Source organism: Nerophis lumbriciformis, linkage group LG22 (genome assembly GCF_033978685.3).
Source record: "Nerophis lumbriciformis linkage group LG22, RoL_Nlum_v2.1, whole genome shotgun sequence".
Taxonomy (NCBI): domain Eukaryota; kingdom Metazoa; phylum Chordata; class Actinopteri; order Syngnathiformes; family Syngnathidae; genus Nerophis; species Nerophis lumbriciformis.
In genome coordinates this window covers 21556733-21583192 of record NC_084569.2, presented here as the reverse complement: position 1 = coordinate 21583192, position 26460 = coordinate 21556733, and the positions used below count along the sequence as shown (strand labels likewise).

The following is a 26460-nucleotide window of genomic DNA, read 5'->3' as shown; positions in this document are numbered from 1 at the left end:
GTATTTATTTTGCTGTTTTTGTTTACATGTTAAAGATGTTTTAATGAATATACATGCATGTTTAACATATAGATTCCTTTCTTTCATGAAGACTAGAATATAAGCTGGTGTATTACCTGATTCTGATGACTTGCATTGATTGTAATCAGACAGTAATGATGATAACGTCCACGTTTTCAAATGGAGGAGAAGAAAAGTTCCTCCTTTCTGTCTAATACCACATGAAAGTGGTGGGTTTTTGGCATCTTATTTGTACAGCTTCCATATTCGTTTTTATACACTTTACAAGAAATATATTGGCGTCAAACTCCTTAGCTTGCTAGCTTGTTTGCGCTGGCTTTCGGAGACTCTTGTTTTGAAAGCGCAGGCGCGATGGAGCGGCACTTTTATTGTGAAGACAGGAACTGTGCAGTCAGTCTTTAGGCTTTTGACGGGGTGTACGGTTGAAATATATCTTTTTTCCTTCACACTTTTGATTGATTGATTGGAACTTTTATTAGTAGATTGCACAGTACAGTACATATTCCGTACAATTGACCACCAAATGGTAACACCCCAATAAATTTTTCAACTTGTTTAAGTCAGGTCATGTGACCACCTGGCTCTGTTTGATTGGTCCAACGTCACCAGTGACTACATCTGATTGGTGGAACGAAGTGAAACGTCACCAGTAAGGCAGGCACTTTGAAGGTCTGTCTGACAGACCAAAACAAACAAAGCGTGCATTAACAGATCGATAAAAATTAGTAGCGAGTAGCGAGCTGAATGTAGATAAAAGTAGCGGAGTAAAAGTAGCGGAGTAAAAGTAGCGTTCCTTCTCTATAAATATACTTAAGTAAAAGTAAAAGTATGTTGCATTAAAACTACTCTTAGAAGTACAATTTATCCCAAAAGTTACTCAAGTAGATGTAACGGAGTAAATGTAGCGCGTTACTACCCACCTCAGAACTCAGGGTATGGTATAATATAGTGCTAGCTCAGCTGAAAGGCACGCTACATCAGTGTTGTTCTCAGTGCTGCCTTCAATATCATTGATCAGAACATTCTTTTAGACCGCATCAAATCGTGTATTGGTATGTCAAGTTTATCATGTTTAGCTACTACCTCACAAAAATAATTACCTAGTAAAGAGTAATGGGAAATAATCAATAAAATGGTGCTCGTAACACAGTGAATGGTGGGGAGAAAAAAGGCCACCTGAAGAGAGTGCATGGGTCCATCCAGCCATCCATCTTCTTCCGCATATCCAATGTCGGGTTGCGTTGACAGCAGCTGAAGCAGGGAAGCCCAGACTTTCCTTTACCCAGTCACTTTGTCCAGGTCCTCCCGGGGGATCCCGAGGTGTTCCCAGGCCAGCCGAGAAACACAGTCTACTAAACGTGTCCTGGGTTTCCCCCGTGGCCTCCTACTGGTCGGACATGCCCTAAACACCTCCCCAGGGAGTCGTCCGGGGGCATCCTGACCAGATTCCTGAACCACATCATCTGGCTCCTCTCGATGTGGAGGAGTAGTGACTTTACTTTGAGCTCCTTCCGAATTACAGAACTTCTCACCTTATCGCTAAGAAAGAGCTCCGCCACCCGATGGAGGAAACTCATTTTGGCCGCTTGTACCCAGGATTTTGTCCTTTCTGTCATAACCCAAAGCTCATGATCATAGGTGAGGATGGGAACGTAGATTGACCAGTAAATTGAGAGTTTTGTCGTCTGGCTCAGCTCCTTCTTGACCACGATGGACCGGTGTCCGCATCACTGCAGACGCCACACCGATCCGCCTGTCGATCTCACGATCCACTCTTCCCTCACTCGTAAACAAGACTCCCAGGTACTTGAACTTCTCCACTTGGGGCAAGACCTCTTCCCCAACCTGGAGATGACACTCCACCCTTTACTGCGCGAGAACCATGGACTCCGATTTGGAGGTGCTCATTCTCATCCCAGTCGCTTCACACTTGGCTGCGAACCGATCTAGTGAGAGCTGAAGATCCTGGCCAGATGAAGCCATCAGGACTATATAGTCTGCAAAAAGCAGAGACCTAATCCTACAATCACCAAACCGGATCCCCTCAATGCCCTGACTGCGCCTACAAATTCTGTCCATAAAAGTTACAAGCTCTGACACCGATCATACAGGAAGTGGACCACCACAATCAGACGGTCCAATACCCCATACTCTCTGAGCACTCCCCACAGGACTTCCAGAGGAACACGGTCGAAGGCCTTCTCAAAGTCCACAAAGCACATATAGACAGGTTGGACAAACTCCCATTCACCCTCAAGAACCCTGCCGAGAGTAAAGAGCTGGTCCACAGTTCCACGACCAGGACGAAAACCATACTGCTGCTCTTGATCCCAGGTTCGACTATCCGGCGTAGCCTCCTCTTCAGTACAACCAGATACAACTTACCGGGAAGGCTGAGGAGTGTGATCCCACGATAGTTAGAACACACCCTCTGTTTCCCTTTCTTAACGAGAGGAACCACCTGGCAATCCAGAGGCACCGGCCCGATATCCACACAATATTGCAGAGTCTTGTCAACCAAGAAAGCCCCACAGTATTCAGACCAGGGGTCGGCAACCCGCGGCTCCGGAGCCGCATGCGGCTCTTTGATCACTCTGATGCGGCTCAGCAGCTTACTTGCTGAACCCCCCGATTTTCCCGTGAGACTTCCGGACTTCAGTTTCTCTCGCAGAAATCTCCCCCGGGATTAATATTCACCGATTTTCACCCTTACAGCTATAATAAGGGCGTACCATGATGGTACAACATTTGGCGCCTTCTACAATCTATATCAACAGCGTGCTATCCCAACACTTGTTATACAATATACATCTTCTGCTTCCACACGTACGTGACAGCAAGGCATGCTTGGTCAACAGCCACACAGGTTACACTGACGGTGACCATATAAAACAACTTTAACACTCTTACTAATAATGCGCCACACTTTGAACCAAAACCAAACAAGAATGACAAACGCATTTCGGGAGAACATCTGCACCTTAACACAACATAAACACAACAGAACAAACACCCAGAATCCCATGCAGCCCTGACTCTTCCGGGCTATATGAGACACCCCTGCTAACACCAAACCCCGCCCCCACCCCAACCCTGCTCCCTCGCACATCAACCCCCCCCCACCCCCCCACCCCTCTCTGTGCGTCAGTTGAGGTGTTTGGTGTGGGTTCACAGTGTAGCGCATTATTAGTAAGAGTGTTGAAAAAATTTTTATACCGCCACCGTCAGTGTAACCTGTGTGGTTGTTGACCAAGTATGCGTTGCTGTCACCTACGTGAGCAAGCAAAAGCCACATACAACGTGAGGCTGATCAGGCACGCTGTTCATGGTGGGTGCTATATGCTGTACCAACACAGCACGCATGACGCTGACAAGCGCCATTCAGTTAAAACCCGCGTGCCGCACCAGCTTTCAGATCCTATATAAAAGGTGTGGGCAGCGTGTCTGAGACCCCTGGTTTAAACATAGCACAAAGTAAAAAAAAATCTCTGTATACAGTGTTATTTCATTTAAAATTTCATAAATTTTTTGCGGCTCCCATAGTTTTCTATAATTTGTGAAACTGGTCAAAATGGCTCTTTGACTGGTAAAGGTTGCCGACCCCTGATCCAGACCCTTAACAAACGCCGGGCAGATCTCATCCACCCCTGGGGCCCTGCCACCGAGGAGTTTAACTACCTCTGCAACCTCAGCCTCAGAAATAGGAGAGCCCACCATAGATTCCCCAGGCACTGCTTCTTCATAGGAAGACGTGTAGGTGGGATTGAGGAGGTCGTCAAAGTATTCCCTCTACCGATCCACAACGTCCTGAGTCAAGGTCAACAGCACACCATCCCCACCATATACGGTGTTGACAGTGCACTGCGTCCCTCTCATGAGGCGGCAGATGATGGTCCAGAATCACTTAAAAGCCGTCCAGAAGTCTTTTCCCATGGCTTCGCCAAACTCTTCCCATGTCAGAGTTTTGGCTTGTCAGTACCTGTCCGCTGCCTCTGGGGTCCCATGAGCCATGAGCACTTTCCAGTACTCCCTCGAGGGAATCCAAAAAGGGTGGGTACTCTGAACTGCTGTTTGGTGCATCAGCACAAACAACAGTCAGGACCCGTGCCCCGACCCGGATTCAAATCCAACGTACGGGCTTTGAGCCGAGGGGCAACAAGAATTTCCACCCCGGCCCATCTCCGCTCACTGCTTGCAACACCAAAGTGCATGGGTAATTTAGCAAATTTAATTCCAAAGCGTTGCACCAGCTCGTTACGTTTTAAGGAAGTTTTATGTGAGAGAGGCAACACACCACGAAGAAAAATAGACCTTGAGACTGCAGTATCACGTAAAATAGTAACTGGGACTTTTACGTTGCTATCAGACAGTGAGGCAGCACCCTTCATAATAAAAGGGGAATAAACAGCTGGATCCGCACACTCACTTTTAAAGGAATGTAGCACTGAAGGGGCCTTTACAAGAACTACTGGTTTTGATTTGGTTCACTTCAACAAGGGACAGCTGTTTATCAAAGACTAGGTTTCTTGCAGTATGTGCACATGAGCCTTACTTTAACTGTGCCATCAGTAGGCTAAATGAACCTCTTCAACATGTGCCATAGTTAGATGGTGCCACATGTTGCCTACTTATGTGATGGTGCGTGATTGGACCATGCTGCGATGGAGAAAAGGCTTTATTGAAGCTTCCTTTGTGGGTCAGAACATACTCGTCTGCTAAAATAGCAGCAGACATAGTATTAACTCTTTGTACCAAAATGGTTATTATTTTTGCATCTTAACTCCAAGAAAACGGACATGTTGGTTAATGTCCTGCTAGAAACAAGCACTTGTTTGCGGTTACCACTTTGAATTTCGATAATAAAACAATTGTCCAAAGCGACTCTGCAAAAAAATCTTGGCATTATTTATGACCCAACTTTCTTGTTTCTGCTGCATATTAAGAATGTTTCTAAAGCAGCAGTAATATCACTAAAATCAGAGTCAGAATCAGATTTATTGGCCTAGTGTGTTTAACACACAATTAGTTTGACTTGAAGACTGTGCTCTTTGTTCAATGTAAGAAATGTGTCCCATTTTGTCCATTTGTGACTTATAGATCATTATACATGCGTTTGTTACGTCTCGTATTAATCATTGTATTATTCTAGGGTCTCCCCATGTCCAGCTTTAAAATATTTGTGTTTCAAGTACGCAGGCTTATTAGAGACCACCAGTGCCCTAAAAAATGTTTGCAGGCATTAAAGTGTTTTCTATTCCGGCTGCATTCATCTTTCCTTCTACCCTGACCAGTCTCTGTGTTCCTGTCGCTGAAAATCATCCCCACAGCATGATGCTGCCACCACCATGCTTCAATGTGGAGCTGGTATTGGCCTGATGATGAGCGGTGCCTGGTTTCCTCCAAACATGACGCCTGGCATTCATGGCGAAAAATTAATCTTTGTCTCATCAGACCAGAGAATTGTGTTTCTCATGGTCAGAGTCTTTCAGGTGCGTTTAAGCAAACTTTTTACGAAGAAATGGCTTCCGTCTGACCACGAAACCATATAGGCCTGATTGGTGGATTGCTGCAGAGATGGTTGTCCTTGGAGAAGGTTTCCTTCTCTCCACAGAGGAATGCTGTAGCTCTGACAGAGTGACCATCAGGTTCTTGGTCACCTCCCTCACTAGACCAACATGTAGCGATCAGAATTAAACTTAAGGTAGCGGAGTGAAAGTGGTAAAAGTAAAGAGTATGTTGTATTAAAACTACTCAGACAAGTACAATTATCCAAAAAGTTACTTGAGTAAATGTATAACAAAATAAATGTAGCACATAACTACCCATCTCTGGTTATGCACACATATCCAAACACAATCAAAACGTTAGAGAGCACACCGGAAAAAATATCAAATCTCAAGGGAGTTGCTTGAGAAATAATTTTTGAGGAACAGCTTTTCCTGTGTTCATTTTTTTTTAATGTAATAGTATTTTCATTGTAAACACATTATGTTCTATCACTGTGACAGCTATGAGTACTTGGACTTCTGGGGTAAAGGAACGCAAGTCACAGTTACATCTGGTAAGTAATTCTTACGTCCTTTTGAGACATTTTTAATTCTATATTTGGAAAGTTTTTGTATTAGAATGCTCTTACTTTTTGTCACTGTGGTATTTGGACTACTGGGGAAAAGGAACCCAAGTCACAGTTACATCTGGTAAGTCAATATTTGTGGTAATTATATTCTACTGGAAAGGACAAGTACATTATTTTAATATTTCTGATTTAGTGCAATCATTTATTGATATCAAGTAGTTCCAGTATTCGAAGAGTAGAATTAGACCAATCTATCTTACGTTGACAAATATATGCTAAAATCTGTGAGATATTACAAAACAATTTAAAAAAAACACCTGAAATGAGTATAATGGTGCTTTGGCGAGTCCAATCTTCTTGGTTGTTTGACAGGTTATTATAGCATATATTAGCAAACTGATCTATCATCGACAGCAACAGAGTCTTATGAAATATGACAATGATTATTTTGCTCAAATTTGAGTTTCTGCGCTGTGGTATCTTAATAATCAAACAGTTTTTGTTTTTCTAAGCTTTTGAGTGAGCTATTCCATTTATAAAGATGTTTTGCAATGTTAAGAAAATGTTCACTCAAAATGTAAAATAAATAAAAATGAAATCATTTGTGATATTTAAAATAAAATAAGGTCTTTTGTGCAATTTGATCTACAATTTAAATATGGTTTGATATGGTGAGTGTTATCTCTTCACCATTTTCATGGAATTGTATCATAACCGACTACTTGTTTTCTTTTCCTACAATTTGAATATGGTTTAAAATGTGTCTTCCCTTTACTATTTTCATTTAATTTGATCTCAACTGACAACTTGCTTTTCCTTTCACAGGCACACCAGTCCCACCAGTCCCACCCACTGTCTTTCCTCTGATGCAATGTGGCTCCGGAGCAGGAGACATGGTCACTCTCGGCTGTCTGGCCACCGGCTTCAAACCCCTTCCACTGACGTTTGCGTGGAGCAAAGACGGGGCCGATTTGTCTGACTTCATTCAGTATCCTTCAGTGGAGACGGACAACCTCTACACGGGAGTCAGTCAGATCCGAGTGAGGCAAGCCGACTGGGACAGCAGGGCCAAATTTCGATGTGTCGCCAAACATTCAACTAAAACTGTTGATGCCGTGATCACCAAAACAGAAGGTAAGACGTGTTTACAGCATATCTTTTACTGTAGTCTTAAAATAGGTACAATGAATGTGACACAGCTAAAGGTAATCACAGTAATGTGCTGTCACTTTTGTAGTATATTTGGATTCGGTGTATTTGAAGTCGTTGAAAAAATATATATTGGTTTTTAGATGCCCCGGTTTTAGTATGATTCAAAGTGGGTTATTTTGCATTCTACACAAAATAACCCACTATGGAGCCAAATTAAGTTGTAGTGTACAGTAATAGTCAAATAAGAGCCCTAGAAGACGTATTTCCAGACTGTCACTGAATGCACCACACTGCTAGTAGCTCATCCTTGTCAGTAGTCCTCCAAAAAGGTAAACGTGAGGTTAAAAACTATACCTGTTTTTAAAAATATAATTAAGCTCTGCAAAAAGTGTTTTGTGTAAATATATTTGGATATCTGGAACGGGGTAATGAGAATTAGATGATTTTTTTATGTTAAAAATGTTTACACACAACACATTTATCTGAAAACTGCACATTATTTCATACTATCCATACAAATGATGTTATTGTTGGTGCTAAAGCCAACAGTAAGGTGGAAAGAAAGGTCTGACTCTTCCTTGTGCAGCTGCTTACTCTGCCTTGTCTGTCAGGGAAATAATTGTTGCAGCAGTTTTTTGCTTGCTTTTTGTTTCATCTACGCTTGCTTGTCTCACATGCAGGTTGTGTACGATCTAATCTTGCTGTTTTATTAGTGTCGACCCTTCAGAAGCCATGAGTAATAGCATTCAAATGACGTTTTGTGTTGTGTATATATATTTGTTGTGCAGACATATACTTAATATGTTCGTGTTTCAGAGTCCTTTTACAAGTTGCCAACTCTGAAAGTGTTGGCCTCCTCTCATGGTCAAGATGAGGCTTCAATCGTCTGCTTTGCCAAAGATTTTTCCCCAAATGTTTATGACTTCAAATGGCTGTATAACGAAGAGGACATCTCCCACGGAATAGAGCAGGTCATAACTTTGTCTAAGGACAGAAAGACTGCAAATGGAACAACGCTTTACAGCGCGGCGAGCCTCATCACGCTCAAGTCCGACGAGTGGTCATCTGGCACCACTGTAAGGTGCGAGTTTAAGGGGAGGGACGCACATGGAGATGTTTATATCAACTCATCTGTGAGCAACACGCATGCCACGGTTTCATATAGTGAGTACTTTTCTATTTGTTTATTTTAGGCTGTGTTCACACTTTGGGTAAATCAAACTCTGATTGCAAACAAAGCATGCAAAAATTACAAATATGTAAGACTCTTTGTGTGTGACAACAGGGTGTTTGTAAAAATTAGTGCGGTCAAATGATTAATTATTCAAATCTGATTAATCACACTTTTGAATTGGCATGAAATATACATTTTTACCTGCTTGCATTATTTAAATGACCCTAAAAAGGCCCCCGTAATTGGGCACAAATGTTATTTTTAACGTGACAATGACATACAGCAACATTTTAAAAAGGTTTTACTTGAATGCATTGCTCAAAAATTCAGAGAAAGTTGTATCCTAAGTCCCCTCGGGTATATTTTGGAAATAAATATGCCAGAGAGCACACCAGTCGGAGTCCTCTCACTCATCTCACTCTATAAATATACCAACCCACGCACCTTTCAGGTAAAAATCCACGGTTAAGATAAAGGAGCATGTGCGGTCAAAATAAATTGCGTGATTAATGAATGCAATTTTTTGGTTGATGAATCACATGAGTTAACTCGTTACATTTAACAGCATTAGTTTAATTATATTTTTACACCAAAAAATATTTTGCAAAAATTGATTTAAATCAAGCATTGATCCTCACCTCAAGAATTGGGTGCATTATGTTTGTGGTACAACAAAAAAAGTATGCCACCTTTCAAGTAACCATCTGCAGTTAAAGTAAAGGAACATGTATGCTCAAAACAAAATTTGTAATTAAAATCCGTGTACCCATGATTAATGCACTATGTTGTGATTAATCACATGATTTAACTGCCCTAGTACAAATATAAGCTGGTAAGAATAGCAAAGTCTAAAAAAACAACTCATTTTGGTTTGAAATAATTGAGGTAGGTCAATAAAGGTGTCCAATCAAGTCCTTCAATGCATATATTTTTTGTCCGAACCACCAGTGTGACCGCGGGCTAAAATGCAACACACTCAATGTAAATCGCACAACGGCCTTGAAAAAGTCTTCCTGTCCATTCAACAGGCGAAGGATGCCCGGAGGCGGATGTCGATATACAGATCAGCGGCCCCACAATGGAGGACATCTTTCTGAACAAAAAAGGCACCGTGATATGTCAGGTCAAAGTTAGCAGGCTATCTGTGCTGAGTATTTTGTGGGAGGACCAGGATGGCAACGAGATGGCCGGGACCTTGAAAGCCACCCCGCCGGGCCATTCGGGCCCATTTGAGACTCGTCTTGACATCACGTATGACGAATGGAGCAAAGGGGTAGTGCGCAACTGCGTGGTGAAGCATTCAAAGATTGCGCACCCAGTAAAGAAATCCTATAAAAGAACTGCTGGTAAGAAAACTGTAAATGATTGATACTACTTCCTGTGGTCAAATGTTGTTCTGTCGCACTTGCAGATAAATCACCTCAAAAACCTGCGGTGTTTATGATGTCTCCAGTGGAACAAACTGATAAAAACATGGTTACCCTGACTTGCTTAGTGAAAGACTTCTTCCCCCAAGAGGTTCTGGTGTCTTGGCTTGTCGATGACAACCCCGTAAACTCCACATACGTCACCAGGACCACCCAACCTGTAGAAAACCAAGGCGTGTATTCAGTCTACGGCCAGTTAACGCTCAGCCTTGATCAGTGGAAAAGGAACGGTGTGGTGTATTGCTGTGCCATTTACCACCAATCTGTGGCCAACACACCCAATGTCCCTGTCAGGTCCATTTCATACAGAACCACCGATAACGTCAACATGGACGACCCCAAATTGTGCAAGGCCCTGTAGATGTGTTCTGTGTCACTCTTGTCTTCTCTTCTTTGCTCTTGGTTGTTTGCTGCATGTTTAATGATAGTGTGTGTCCATTTAAAATCAAAAATAAATAAAAAAAATCACTTTGCAACTGTTGTATGTCGCAAGCTGTTCATGTTGTCGTTATTTTTAGCTACGTGTGACTTGCAGTGTCACTAATCATGCAACAAGGATTAATAGTATGTTGGAGTTTTGAAAGAGAGTATTAAAGTCCTTACTCGTAGAGATAGGTGGTCTGTGTGACTTGTCTTCGTACGCGTCTTCTTCCTCTCCTGGGTCTTGCCCTAACAAACACAAACACAAGAGAGATCATGTTTTAAAGACAAACACTGAATTAATGGAGTCTTTCAAAAGGCAATTCAGGGTCTCCAGTTATATAGCACTACTTGTACTCATAAAATCAACATTATAGGACACATTTGTTTGTATAAACACATAATACAGTAATAATAAATACAGTATGTATTGAAGTACTACTGTACATCCACCAGACTTCCTGGTGGAGATGAGCCACCAGTGGAACAATGCTGTGGAAGCCGAGCAAGATAACATGGGGAACACGGCGCTCACCTTCATCATTCTCTTTCTCATCACGCTGCTGTTCAGCATTGGAACAACTGTCTTCAAGGTAATAATACAACTTTTGTTTTTGAGTTGAACACTTAACTGCACCTTTACATACTGTAGGTGAAAATAAGTCTGCAATATTTCTGAAGAACATTGGTTGACGGTAAACATTTTGTACCCTAATGCACATTTTGGGGAATTTTGTCCATCAATCACAATCTTTCTGTGAGACCAAAACACACGTCATTCCTATTTTTCTTCATACTAAATAGTAAAAGACTGCTAGTAAAAGGCGGCGAACAATACAGGTAATTGTGGTACGATCTATTTCACCAACAAGCCCTTCAAAAAACATCCAAAAACCTCCCACACTGTTTTATACACATACTGTAAGTATGTACGTCATGTAGTAACAGGCACATTCATGATAACATGTAACTTGGTGCCACAACCTTCTACTATAATAATAATGGATTATATTTATATAGTGCTTTTCTAGACACTCAAAACGCTTACAGTGAGAACTTAGAACCCATCATTTATTCGCTAGTTGATGGTAGTAAGCTACATTTGTAGCCACAGCTGCCCTGGGGTAAACTGACGGAAGCGTGGCTGCCAATTTGCGTCCATTGGCCCCTCCGATCACCACCAAACATTCACTCACAATCATACACAGTGTGGGCGGCACTGGCAGCAAGGTGGGTGACATGTCTTGCCCAAGGACACAATGGCAGTAACTAAGATGGCAGAAGCTAGATTCGTACCAGGAACCCTCCAATTTCTGTACGGCCGCGCTACCATCTGAACCCTACCTTAGAAGCAATGCAGCAGAAAAAGCTAAAGCTCCTTCTTGTTTATTTTGTGGCGAGTCGCAGCCTACGTTGTTAGCAGCTCAAGCCAGCTAGTAGCTAGTAGCTGACTACGCACTATAGTGGTAGTTCTGTTTTTCTACGCCATAAAAGTAGTTCCTCTGTGTTACCTCCTATAATAACAATGTCGCTATAGGTCACGGCATGTAACTAGTGCATTGTTGGTGTTTTTTTTAAGAGCGCAGAGTAGATGAATCCGATAAGTCTGCATTGTTAGCCGCCTCTTATTAGCAGTTTTTCACCATTTAAAACGCACATACAAGATTGTCTGACATAAGGATTGTGGATAATGGGCAACATTTAAAAAAACAATTCCCTTTAAATTCTATAGACACTTTATAAAGTATTACTTTATTTGTTGGTTAGCCCTTGAACTGGAATTTAAATATAAATACTTATTTGTCCAAAAAGACAATAATACTGTAAAAAATTACACATTAATATTCAAGCAAGTAAATATTTAAAAACTTCAGTCTTAAATATAAATTACATACCAAATAGGCTATTGATTATGTACACAAATGTCTGCTTTTCAAAAAACTGCTCTACAATATATTGTACATATTATAATATTAACCCTTTAGAGTACAGTGGGTTTTATGTTGACAAAGTTACCACATTTTTGTCCAAACACACACATACAAGAGTCAAGACCGAAACTAATCATACCATTGGCCAATTTTTGTCCAAAGTCAATCAAAGTACATTTTTTGTTCAAATGTGAATACAATAAAAGCTTAAAAAACATTTTCTTCCCCACAACTTTTCCCTTTGTTCATCATCCTATTATCTCCTGTGTAATTTTCAAGCAAGAAAAACTTAAGTAACTTTAAGTTAAATTTGCAAGGTTTACAGTAGACCTATGCATTATTTTGGGTTTGACTTTGCACTTTGTTTGATAGACACACCATTATCCACCATCAATAGTGACACACACTTATCATTACAGTAGCAGGGCAGCCATGCAGAAATATTGCTGCATGCTTTGAATGGGAAAAAGTAGGGGTGTGACGAACGGGGCGCATGGTGATGGGGTTCGTTCTCTCAGGAATGCAGACGGGCGTCAGACACAGCGTGCAGGTAAGAAAGTATTTATTTAATAAATAAATTATACCGGAACAAAGAAAAGGGTGCTCATAGCACATAAGGCAAAAACTAAAAGAGCTAGCATGGGAGCTAGAAGGTAAAAAGGAGTCTAGCGTGGAAGCTAGCAGGTTTAGAGCAGGAAACAAAAGTCGTCATCTGTTGTATGAAAACAAACTAGGAAGCAAGACAGAATGACAGGGAAGGCAGGCTTAAATAATAATGTCAGTGATGACAAACAGGTGCGCGTCGGGAACACACGCGGCAGGTGAAAATAATAAGCAGCCATGGCAACAACTCAGGTGTACAAAACAGGCACTCAAGGAGTCCAAAACTAACAAAAAACACAAGTACCTCGAAAACGTAAACGAAAATATGATCCGGGCAGCGGATCATAACAAGGGGGAAGAAAAGTCTGGTGAAAAATATAAAAATTAAATAGAAAGAAGTAGAATGCCACTAGTCCAAATTGACATCTAAACATAAATTATTACATGAGTTTATGACAGGATAGTGTGAAATCAAAAATGGTGTTTTTATCGGTTTTAGAAGGAAATTTGTGTCACTGCAAACATATGTGTTGTTTTTTGTTTAGATGGTTGACAGATGGTGCAAATGGTTTGGAAAACAATTGAATTGCACAAAACATACTAAGGATCTCTTTTTGGATTTCCAATAGGATTAATGAGTCAGTCTGTTGTGTGTATTATTTGTGTATTTCTTTAATATATTTTTGGTTTTTTTCTCTTTCAGGTCAAATGAACATTTTTTTTTTAATGAACTGTAATATGTAAGTAATCATATTGATTTACAATTTAAAGAAAAATAAAAAATAAAATGTGAGTGATGCTTTTCTTGCAGTTTTTTCCTCAGAAATTCAGAATGACCTGAAAAAGCTGCAGCTAGAATCTACAAAAAAGGAAAATAAATTTTCAGTGTGTTATAAAAAAAACAAAAAAAAAACTTTAAAGATGTGTCCGTGTATGAAATGTATTTAAATATGTCATCATCTCTTCTCACACCTGGCTTTTGTCATGCACTGTTGCGCCTCGCTGAGTTTCACTTCTTCGTTTTTTCTGTACTTTTATTTCTTCTTTTTTTTTTAAATGTTGCTTATGCTCGCTCAAGCGGAACCCTTTCCACCTGACTGTTAGTACTATAAAACTACTTAAAACTAAAGTCACCTGCACATTTAGAATTGTGGCAACAATCTGAAGGTATGTGCAAGTAATTTGCTACATCTAGAGAAATAGCCACATGCGTCATATACGTATTTTCTATTTCAACAGAGAGGATGGAGAGGATTGTGTCTCCAAACATGACATTGTATCCGCTGTGGGAGGGCAACCTTGCAGGAGACTCCTCTGTCAAACTTAGGTGCGCCTTAAGTGGCTTCTTCCCGGACACGCTGAGTGTCGAGTGGCTGCAGGGCAACCGAATCATCGACGGCGTGCAAACCGTGAGCAAGTTTCAGAGTGTGACGGCCCCACAGACCTTCAGTCTAATCAGTGAGATTGAGCCTGATGTAAAAGAGTGGACAAACGGCTTAAGGTTTACCTGCAAGTTCACTCACAACAAGGTGGAAGAGAAAAAGTCAATCAGTATCTGTGAAAGTACGTATGTGTCTGCCGTCTCGCATTAACACAGCTATTGTCATCGTCTTGTAACAACGGACGTGTCGCCTGGCAGCACAGGCAAGCGTCCCACCTTCCGTTCATGTGGAGCTCCCCAGCTTCAAGGAAGTCATGACGGAAACATCCCAAATGAAAGCAACATGTTCGGTGCGCACCGCATTGGATGCCGTCGTCACATGGCTGCTGGACGGCAAAGCAGCCGGCGACCAAGCGAGCGCGTACGCTAATGCGTCTCACGTCATCAGTACTCTGACAGTGTTGCCTGATGTGTGGAGACAAGTCAGGATTCTCAAATGTAAAGCGGCGCATCTTTGCTTCCCGGACGTCGAGGAGACCGTACGTGTGTCAGGTAGGACGACTGAACAAAATCGGAGTAAGTCCACTCCTCACAACTCAACAAGTAGTCAGTGTACAGCTTGTCCATTTACTACGTACTGAAAAAATGACTCAACACTCGGCCATTATTGTCCAAACAGCTGGGAACAAAAGTGACTATACCAAGATAACATCATGGCCTGAAGATGCATGAGTACTGCCAGCACTGGTGAGCTGCGGTTCTTTAAGGGACATCCAACTGTGACATTGTGAAGTAGCCCACTTCCTCCACTGTAAAGTCAAACTACTGGCTGATAATTGGATTACTTGATATAAATATATTTACATTATGATGAAAAAGAGAGGACCTAAAATGGAACCTTGAGGAACACCACTAGTATAACTAAAGAAGTTGAACAAATGACTATTGACTGCACCTGAAGTAAACAAGCAACAGCAACACCTATAGTTACATAAAGTGCATTGCAAAAAAAAAATGTGTAACTGCCAAAAAGGACTTGAAAGGGTACCTTGAGGAACACCTCAGTTATGTAAATCACAAGGTTTGACCCCAGTTTTCTATGTTTGCTAGCAAGGTTGAAATGTCTGTGCAAAGATCTGCCAATGTGTTTACATTGGTCCAAGTTCCTCTATACTGTACAACAAGAGCATTCTTGTTTTTAGAAATTGGCTGCAAACATTTTTATTTGAAGATTTGAACTGAACTCGGGGGCCGATATGATGTCATTTTAATTTTCCTGAGGGAACTCTCCTGAAGGAATAAATAAAGTACTATCTATCTATTACCGGCGGCCGCCAGTTGAATAACCTTGCAGTACAAGATGTACACTGACTACTCTAAGTTTCATTTCCATCGTATTGTACTTTGAGACTATTAAATAAAACGTTAGCTGAAATGTGAGGGGTGTATTTACTGTACTCTGATGAGCTACTGTATCTTTGAGAGACTGAATTCCACCTTTTATCCTGTTATGATCACTTAGGTGTTGCAGTCACCGCTCCACTGGTGGAGATGAGGCGATCTCTTGCAGATTTACAGAATAACAACAGCGGCGTGTTCGAGTGTGACGTCACGCAACTGGACGCCATCGACCTCTACGTCACATTTCAAGCCGACGGTGTGGATATTTCTAACAAACAGTACGTCGATCTCCCTGAAGGCCTGGGCCCACATTCCATCCGTCCACGTTTCAGTTTGCACAAGTCCTACAGGAAGAGTGACGCAAATTTAACCTGCAAAGTGAACCAAGGCTTCTCCGACAGCTTCCGGTCAAACCCCATATACGGCCTTTTTGGTGAGAGTCTGACTCGTCAGAGCTGGATTCATTTGACACAATAATTTTAACTCATTTTCCAACAGTGGACCCATCAGTGGAACTCTTTCTGGCCCCCAGTGAGGAATCGAAACCTCAGAGGGTTCTGTGCTCTGGTCGGGGCTTTAACCCTCAAATTAAATGGTTCAGCGAGTCTAAGCAGAGAGCGCCATCAATTACTAGCATCAGCATGAGTGCGGATGGACGTGTGGCTGTGACCAGTCAACTCCACGTCCCACTGATAGAGTGGCAAACTGGGAAGGTCTTCACCTGTCGAGTGTCTGACAAGTGGCTGAATAAAAATGTCACCAACACCATCAGCATTTGCTCCGGTAAATAATCATAAGTACCCTATTGGCATGATGCATGAAAAAAAGACAACTCATAACATTGTCCTTCAAATATCTGCATTCGTTTGTCTCTCAAGAAAAATATTGTCTTCCTAAAAACTGCTGTGAAAATAATATTCAATATTTTTTCCACTTTAACTGTGACAGTCTTTCAAAATCACTTAAAAGCATTAAAAGAAATGTATACATACAGTATATATCATTTAACCCTTTGAAAGCAACTGTTTGCTGAACTATCCATCCATCCATCCATTTCACTACCGCTTATTCCCTTCGGGGACATGCACCTGGGGATAGGTTGATTGGCAACACTAAATTGGCCCTAGTGTGTGAATGTGAGTGTGAATGTTGTCTGTCTATCTGTGTTGGCCCTGCAATGAGGTGGCGACTTGTCCAGGGTGCACCCCGCCTTCCGCCCAATTGTAGCTGAGATATATTGTTCCTAAATTCAAAAACAAAAACTATTTCCATGAAATATATTTTAAGGAATATTTCCTTAATATTATTATCATTATCATTGTGCTTTATTTCAATATCATCATTATTATGATGTTTATTTTATATTATCATTAGGCCCTAAGATAGGTTAATGATTGACAACTTTATTAATTTTTCATGCATAAGTTCATTGCATTGTTTTTCTATTTCTTCAAAATAAATATTAAATATTCATTATATTTTGGGGCTTTAACCCTTCAAAAGCCATTATGCTTAAACCACACTAATATTTATTATTGGGAAATGAAATAAGAATAATAAAACACACGCTTGCCATTACAGTAAGGCACAAGTGCAGAATTGTTTTTCTGCTCGCTTTGAATAGGAAAAAATAGCGACATCTGGTGAACATTTAGGGCAGCACGGTGGAAGAGGGGTTAGTGCATCTGCCTCACAATACGAAGGTCCTGAGTAGTCTGGGTTCAATCCCGGGCTCGGGATCTTTCTGTGTAGAGTTTGCATGTTCTCCCCGTGACTGCGTGGGTTCCCTCCGGCTTTCTCCCACCTCCAAAGACATGCACCTGGGGATAGGTTGATTGGCAACACTAAATTGGCCCTAGTGTGTGAATGTGAGTGTGAATGTTGTCTGTCTATCTGTGTAGGCCCTGCGATGAGGTGGCGACTTGTCCAGGGTGTACCCCGCCTTCCGCCGGATTGTAGCTGAGATAGGCTCCAGCGCCCCCGCGACCCCGAAGGGAATAAGCGGTAGAAAATGGATGGGTGGATGGATGGGTGGACATTTATACAAATGTATACTGAAAGACCAGTAGTCCACATTAAGATCTAAACATAAACATTTGTAACTTCTGTTAAGATGAATGTCAAATCAAAGGTTGCATTTTTATTTGTTTTCATACAAGCATTTTTTGTCTTTAGATTACAACACTAGTGTAATAATAAAAAAAATAAATATCTTGCAAATTTTACCTACTGTATGCTCATTCATCACAACCAAAATGGCTTGCAAATAAAACCGTGAATGGCACAAAATGTTCAAAGATTTGAAAAGGATCTTAATATTTGTTCCTAATCTCACATTTCATGTTTTTTTTACAGTAACCCCAATATCATCCCAACAAGTTGGAGTGTTTGTTCACGGACCCCCACTCACAGAGTCTCAGCAGAGGGACAAGGTGACCATTACTTGTCTTTTGGTTGGCCCTCGACTTCATGATTTTGTCATCTCCTGGAAAGTAGATGGGAAGAAATACTCTCAGAATTCCCACACGGAGGAGCCGACTCGTCACAGCAATGGTACAGAGACCTTACGGAGCTTCCTCAGTGTGCCAGCAGATGACTGGGATGCATACAAACAAGTGTCCTGTGAGGGAAAACACAAGTGTTCCAACCAGGGCCATGAGGACTACATCAGCAAAAGCAGAGGTATTGTCTCAACATATATTCACATTTCCACCAGATAGCACTATGACACCATTGTTTTTCATCCTGGACAAGTATGTGTGTGTATTTGTATGAGTGTGTTTGCACAAATGTGTGTGTGTGTGTGTGTGTGTGTGTGTGTGTGTGTGTGTGTGTGTGTGTGTGTGTGTGTGTGTGTGTGTGTGTGTGTGTGTGTGTGTGCCATGTGGCATTTTGACACTGTTATAATTACACACTAAAAACAACATTGCATGTTTACTGAAAATAGCATTTTTTTCCCCTCTAAAACAACATGAGTTAAAAATGTTTACAGTTTTTATTTTTATGAAGGATAGTTGAGGTTTACGACTTTAACTAGTGAAGGTTTAAAGCAGATGGAAATAGTATTAATATAAAATTGTAAACATTAGGAAAAAAGTGCATTTTGATATTAACAGTATGAATGTAAGAATTTGACAAGGCATACTTAAAACAAAAAAAATCTGCTACCAGCAGAAAGAAACGCTGTTTCTTAAGAAAGTTGGTCTTTCACATAGGTTTAAAAAACTTTTCACATTGATCCTCCTTAGATTTCTCCTTTTTGCAGTTTAAAAAGTGAATTTTCCAGGTTTTAATAGTAACAAAAGAACACACACACACACACACACACACACACACACACACACACACACACACACACACACACACACACACACACACACACACACACACACACACACACACACACACACACACACACACAATGTAATTAAAAAAAACAACAACTCAGTTCATATTTTTTTGCAATATGAAGAGTTCAAACATTTAAAAACTAAATAATATACGTTTTTACAATTTGGACAAGTTTAGATTTATTTTAAAATGAAGTCTGAAAACAGTTGAAGATAATATCATATATTATATTTCAGTGCCCTCCAGGAATTTGCCAATTCACGCAAATTTGCACCGTCACCGCACATTTTGTCCTCCAGTGTAATTTTTGCCAATCAAATGTAATCATAATAATAATATTATGATTATTATTATTATTTTTGCCAATCAAATTTGTTTCTGTTCATCGCTCAAACGCGCACAGTAACTGTCTAACCAAAACTTATTTTTGTGTCTACAAAAGCAAGGACAGCAATGTGTAACAATATATTAACACTTTATTGCTCAAACCGCACAACTGTCATCCTCCCGTGTATAGCTCACACCTTCTTCTGGGTTCTGTCTATGGCGCTAAGCCTTCTGCGTAATGTAGTATAAGAACATTTAGCAACAGACCAGCGTCCCCACTTTCTAGTTTACTTGTATTTATATATTTAGCTAACCTTTTTTTATCCAGGGTAAGACAATCAAGAACAGATGCTTATTTGGAATATTGACCTAGCAAAGAGGCAGCATTTACATGTTAGAGATGTTGAAGTATGATGATAATCTCTCATCATCGTTTAATTACCAACAAAAATTACCGCAATAGAAACTCTCAACAGTTCACAAATGCTTTTAACGTGCGGGGATGAATGTGTTGGAATGTAAATGAATGTTTAAGAGAGATAAACTCTTTTCAAGTGTAAACTAAACATGGATAATGTCTCCAACTTCTGGCAGATGCACAATTAAGAGGTTTTTGGTCCTGTTTCTTTTGATAATTATTTGTAATTATCACTATTATCACTTGTCACTTATAAATGTGTTTTTGTGTTTCTCTTATCAGACATGTATCCACCAAGAGTGCACATAATACCACCGACCATCTCAGAGCTGTCACTGTCTGATGACCTCACACTGACTTGCCTAGTTTCTGGATATTTCCCAGATAACGTTATAGTGTACTGGGAGAAAGATGGTCAAAGATTGCTTGACTACACCAACAGCCCTTCGTGGAAATACAGCAGCAGCAATACTTATTCAATGAGCAGTAGAATTAATGTGTCTAAATCTGAGGACCACGAATCCAGCTATTCTTGCGCTGTCAGACATGAGTCATCTCAAAGTCCTTTTACGAGCACTATAGAGGACGTGTTTGGTGAGTGAAAGTCTTAACATGACTTTGTGTTTGCACTACATACTTCCTTACAACTTTCATCTCCACAGCCACAGTGACTCCTACCCAACCGTCAGCCATCTTGCTCCAGGGTCGTGGTGAACTGGTGTGTCTGGTGTTCGGCTTCAGTCCCGCGTCCGTTAACGTCTCCTGGTTTCTGGATGACACCAATGAGCTGTCGGACTTCAACACCAGTCAACCCAGCAGAGGCCCAGATGGGAAGTTCAGCATCCAAAGCCGCCTTCGTCTGTCTCAAGTCAACTTGTTACCTGGGGCGGTTCACACCTGCAGGGTGACACATGTGACCGTTACACTGACCTTGAATATAACCAATCCAGGTACTAATGAGCTGATTTCTGATTATCTTGCAGAAAAATAAACTCATTTAAAAAATAATTCCACAGTGATTTTGCCGGATTGCAACGTCTTGGATGACATCGCTCATGCAGTTGTTAACCAAGATATCAATGCGGAAAGCTGGTATATGTCTGCCACATTCCTTGTCCTCTTTCTCATCTCCACCATCTATGGTGTGGTGGCCACCCTGCTTAAGGTGAGATATAGAGAATAATTCTATTTTTAACATAATCTTTTTATTTTATACAAATGATAACATTTCATGTGAAATTTGACCTGACTTTATCCCGCTTTTTTCTCCTTTAGACTAAATAATTCTGTCAGTGGAACAGATGAATGCTTCCAAGACAGTGGATGTTTTATTGAACTACTTTTGACATATACATAAAGATTTGGTTCTAATACTGTATCACTGGATTATTTTTTGCTTTTAACAAAGCAGTATCACAACAACATAAAAAATAGAATATTGTTTCTGCATTAAAACAGTAAAAAAACAAAACTAAAACACCCTCAGTTACTCACATTGACCACAAGAGTGCACCAAAGTTTAAACTGTAGTAAAGCTTGCTTGCTTGACAGTTTCGTTATACATACTTGAAAATGTTAAGTATTGACAATACTTAACTAAATAACAATTTCTTTACAACAACAGATATGTGTTTTTTTATATATTATTTTCTTTCCATTTACAGCATTTTTGAAAGTATGTACACACTCCCACTATACTGTCTGCATGTGTTGTGTACATAGTGGGTTTAAAGGAATTTCCATCTTGGAGGGATGACAACTCAGCAACATCAAGGACAACTATTGGTTACCTCTGCTATGAATTGGCTTTGTCGATGTGTGATTGGCCCTGCGATGAGGTGGCGACTTGTCCAGGGTGTACCCCGCTGAGATAGGCTCCAGCGCCCCCCGCGACCCCAAAGGGAATAAGCGGTAGAAAATGGATGGATGGATGTGTGATTGGCCGGGGACTTGAGTTAGAAGCCCAAATTTGTGACGCTGTTGCTGGGATGTGGATGCAGCATGCGGATGCCATCCTAACTGCCAAGGGGCCGGTAACAGGGATGCATGGCATCAGGCCCACGGGACGGCCTGAGAGGGTGTCACTGTCTTTGACCACCGTCACATCCCATACTAACAAAACGAGTTACAGTATATTTGATAGGGAATTATGCTAATGTTTAGTACAATGTAGTAATGCATATGTGATTTGTAAAATAAACAGTCTTGACGCATCTATAAGATGGTATTTTTTACTATATGAAAAAACTCTGAAAAGATGGGTGTCTTGGAAATGTATACATGCTAACCACAGGTGTCACCAAACAACTTTTGTCCCCTTGCACTTTACACTCACATCCATAACCAAGGTTGGCTAGTTTTTGCGGCATAAAATAAAATGTAGTTTGTGGCTCCATTTCGGTCTTCATTATTACAAGGATTTGATTTGTAAGTAGCAAATCAAAGTGAACCCGCCAAAGTTTCAAATGTCACTAGTTATTGAAAATATAAATAGTGTGCATCTAAATTTAGACATAATACTTTGCACCAGAAGTGTAATTTTCCTCTGTCAATGGTAATGATCCTGCCACATGTTCGCTCTATATCTCCTCCCTCTTGGAGAGATTTTTAAGAGGCATGGAGTGTCTTATCACTTTTATGCAGACGACTGTCAAATTTACATGCCTATTTCAAAAGGCCACGGCCCCCTGACACCCCTTCTCAACTGTCTATGCGACGTCAAGGCTTGGTTAGCCCAGAATTTTTTAATAATGAATGAGGGAAAAACGGAAATTTTAGTGTTTGGTCGGGCCCTCACTGACTTGGGACCATTGCAAAATTATGTGCGTCCCAAAGTCACCGGCGTCACTATAGACAGCGATTTTAAACTTGACAAACAAGTCAATGGCGTTTTAAAATCGTGTTTTTATCATCTTCGTCTTTTAGCAAAGGTAAAACCGTTTTTATCTTTTAACCTTTTTGAACAAGTCGTGCATGCTTTTATTTCAAGTCGCCTGGACTACTGCAATGCACTTTATGCTGGCATTAGCCAAAAAGCTCTCTCCCGGTTACAGTTAGTCCAGAACGCGGCAGCACGACTTTTAACAGGAGCCAGGAGACGCCAGCATATAACCCCAATTCTTGAGACTTTGCACTGGCTCCCTGTTCATTTTAGAATTGATTTTAAAACCTTGTTTGTTTTTAAAGCTTTACATGGACTGGCACCTCAGTATATCTCGGACCTCATCCAAACTTACAATCCTGCGCGCGCTCTGAGGTCTGAGAGCCAGCTCCAGCTCGTAGTGTCCAAGACGAGACTTAAAACCAGGGGAGACAGGGCCTTCTCTGTGGTCGGCCCTAAGCTCTGGAACACTCTGCCCCTCCATGTTCGAACTGCTCCCACAGTAGAGTGTTTTAAGTCTCGTCTTAAGACCCACTTTTATTCTCTGGCTTTTAACACTACGTGAGTTGTGTGGTCCTCTGTGTTTTTAAAATTTTGATTTCTATTTACTGTTTTAATTGGTTTTACCCTTTGAAATTGTTTTTAATCATATTTATTTTATATTGTTTATAACTGTGTTTAATATTGTTGTGCAGCACTTTGGAAACATTTTGTTGTTTAAATGTGCTATATAAATAAAGTGGATTGGATTGGATTGAACATACAGAAACTTTGTTAAACTTTTACTTCCTCTATTTAAGTTTGATTTCTTCTCTGCGATGCGCCAAAGCCAAGGAACTCACTAAACTATGCAATCGCTACCGTATTTTTTTGTTTATCCGAGTGGTTGCAACTTTTTTTTCAGGTGGAAAAAATCGCAAATGTGATCTCTGTTTTGTTCACTTCAAAGAAACTCTGGATTTTTTAAATACATTTCTTTAGTTCACTTCTAATACACCTTTTCGGACATGCTATAATATAAACCTGAAAATATGGGCTGTATTGCATTGTTCAAAATAAACTGATACCACTACCACTTTGAAGGAATCACCAGATAGTGGCTAGATTCACATTAATGTGGCGTTACTGACACCTAGTGATCCATCAGTATAATTACTACCATATTCCACAATCTGTTTATTGCTCTTTTTAAAAAACATTGATTCAACTGATCATCAACTGTGGGCAAAATTTAGCAAATCAGAATCAACTATAAGAAGAAGACAGCCCTCGATATTAGAATATAGTAATGCACAAGTTTATGTATATATACCATCCAAACATATACGAAAAGGAGTAGGAAGTAGCATACGCTTACTTGCATCTTATCTTACCCCTTCTCCATACTTCAGTAAAACTACTTGATGTTTGAATGTTATCACTGATGTTCTCAATGTCTGGGGGCCCCCAGTGGCAAAAGCAGTCACTTAGGGCACATAGAGAGCCCGCAATTCTAAAAATAAATAATTATAAACTACTCAGGAAACATAAGCGATATGCAGCTTTTGGGTAAAATATTAAGATATACCTTACATTTATATTATGCAGTATACATTTTACAGATAAACTTAATTCAAAACCCTTGCACATGTCCAACTGTCTCAGTACTTTTTACACAACTTGCCAACCCTCCCGATTTTCCCGGGAGACTCACGAATTTCAGTGCCCCTCCCCAAAAATCTCCCGGGGTAACCATTCTCCCGATTTCCACCCGAACAACAATATTGGGGGCGTGCCTTAAAGGCACTACCTTTAGCGTCCTTCCACAACCTGTCGCCACGTCTGCTTTTCCTCTATACAAACAGCGTACTGTTGTGTACTAGGCAAAGGGAAGGAGGCGACACCAAGGCAGAACTGCGTTTTTGAAGGTTTATTTAAACCTTTGATGAATGTGTGGGAAGTGTATGCTACCACTAGTGAGTGAATGCAGACTATGTGTGGAATTAACAATGTAGAGTTTACCAGAGGGTGTTGTCGGTGCGTGTTGGATGTATCTTTCGTCGAATCCAAAGGGGAAGGCGAAGGGGTAGTCAGCAGGAAGGCAAGCAGTCGGGGGCTGGAGAGAGGCAACGATGTCAGGGTCCAAAACAGTGGTCAAGGATCGGGGAAGGCAAGCAACAATCCGGGAGGAGGTCGTGAGGCAAGACACGATCACGGAAAACACTGTGGAAGACACAAAAGACATCAAAACAGAAACGAGGAAGAGCACAATGAAGGCGAGCAAGGAACGAGGGAGAGGTGCCAGACGTGATGCTTACTCAGGTGAGATTGGCTACGTTCTGGCAAAGGTCGAGGAGCATCAGGATTGGAGCGGTAGAAATCCTCTAGAAGTGAGGGATCGGCAAGATAGGAGGCTGGTACCCAAGACCTGTCCTCTGGTCCATAACCCTCCCAGTCGACCAGATACACAAGCCCCCTACCCTGTCGACGGACCCTGAGGATTTCTTTAACCGTCCAAACCTGATCTCCATTTTCCAGGAACCTAGAGGGAGGGGGGGCAGGGACAGGGGGAGACAGAGCGCTCTCCGCTACCGGTTTTATCTGTGAAACATGTACTACCGAGTGTCTCTTAACCGAGGGTGGGAGAGCTAGCTTGATAGATACGGGGTTAATTATAGAGATGATGGGGAATGGACCAACGTAACGGGGTGCTAACTTCTTAGAAGGTACCTGAAGATTAAGGTCCTTGGCCAATAACAAGACTTGTTGGCCCGGCCGATAGGATGGAGCCGGGACGCGATGACGGTTGGCGTTGCAGCACATCTTTGCAGAAGCCTTCTCTAAGGCTGCTCGAGCGGCTCTCCACACCCTCTGACACTTCCTTATGTGGGCCTTAGTAGAGGGCACTGCAATCTCCAATTCTTGCTGGGGAAACAAGGGGGGTTGATAGCCCAAAGAACATTCAAAAGGTGACATACCGGTAGCGGAGCTCCTCAAGGAGTTGTAGGAGTATTCCACCCAAGGAAGGAACTTGCTCCAGGTAGTGGGCTTCTTACTGGCAACGCAGCGGAGCATGGTCTCCACGCTCTGGTTCGACCTTTCAGCCTGCCCGTTGCTCTGGGGGTGGTATCCCGAAGTGAGACTGACCGAGGCCCCAATCCCCCTACAAAAGGCTCTCCAGACTTGTGAAGAAAACTGGGGGCCCCGATCAGACACAATGTCTACAGGGATACCATGCAATTTGATGACGTGAAGGGTGAGGAGGTCAGCCGTCTCCGAAGCAGAAGGTAGTTTGCCAAGAGGAATGAAATGGGCTGCTTTGGAGAATCGGTCTACAATGGTTAATATGGTAGTGTTACCTCTGGAGGCTGGAAATCCTGTGATGAAATCCAAGGCGATGGGTGACCAAGGGCGGGCAGGGATGGGGAGCGGGTGAAGGAGACCAGCTGGGGGTCTGTGTGATGCTTTGCTGCGGGCACAAGAAGAACATGCTGCGATAAACTCACGCGTGTCTCTGGCCATGGATGGCCACCAGAAGCGTCTACGAAGCAGTAAAAGGGTTCTTTGGAATCCAGGATGGCACGAAAACAGGCTAGAGTGGCCCCAATCCAGGACTCTGGATCGCAGTTCCTGATGGACAAAGAGCTTGTTGGGTGGTCCACCCCCAGGTCCTGGATTGGAGCGCAGTGCAGTTTTAACAAGTTCCTCCACTTTCCAGGAAACCATCCCCACAATGCGAGAGGGAGGAAGAATGGGGACATCCACTGGGCGCTCAGAAGGTTCCTCCATAAACACTCTGGAGAGAGCGTCCGCCTTAGCGTTCTTGGATCCAGGTCTGAAAGACAGCAAGTAGTCGAAGCGGGAGAAGAATTGTTGCCATCTTGCCTGTCGATTATTCAGCCTCCTGGCAGAGCGGAT

General features: G+C 41.6%; 1 protein-coding gene across 3 annotated transcripts in view; it reads left to right on the top strand.

Annotated features, from left to right (window-relative positions):
- The window catches only part of LOC133615457 (uncharacterized), a 62926-nt gene that overhangs the window by 25991 nt on the left and 10475 nt on the right, over positions 1 to 26460 (top strand). The window contains exons 1-11 of one of the 3 annotated variants that reach the window (XM_061974067.2): positions 5977 to 6082; positions 6923 to 7231; positions 14044 to 14367; positions 14444 to 14737; positions 15708 to 16019; positions 16085 to 16369; positions 17942 to 18268; positions 19965 to 20276; positions 20345 to 20632; positions 20699 to 20847; positions 21347 to 21537. In XM_061974067.2, the coding sequence (XP_061830051.2) occupies positions 6010 to 6082; positions 6923 to 7231; positions 14044 to 14367; positions 14444 to 14737; positions 15708 to 16019; positions 16085 to 16369; positions 17942 to 18268; positions 19965 to 20276; positions 20345 to 20632; positions 20699 to 20847; positions 21347 to 21355 (2682 nt within the window). In that variant the 5' untranslated portion in view covers positions 5977 to 6009 and the 3' untranslated portion in view covers positions 21356 to 21537. Of the gene's footprint in view, positions 1 to 5976; positions 6083 to 6922; positions 7232 to 14043; positions 14368 to 14443; positions 14738 to 15707; positions 16020 to 16084; positions 16370 to 17941; positions 18269 to 19964; positions 20277 to 20344; positions 20633 to 20698; positions 20848 to 20957; positions 21054 to 21346; positions 21538 to 26460 lie in introns of those variants that run through there. The other 2 variants (XM_061974066.2, XM_061974065.2) reach the window with 2 other exon arrangements.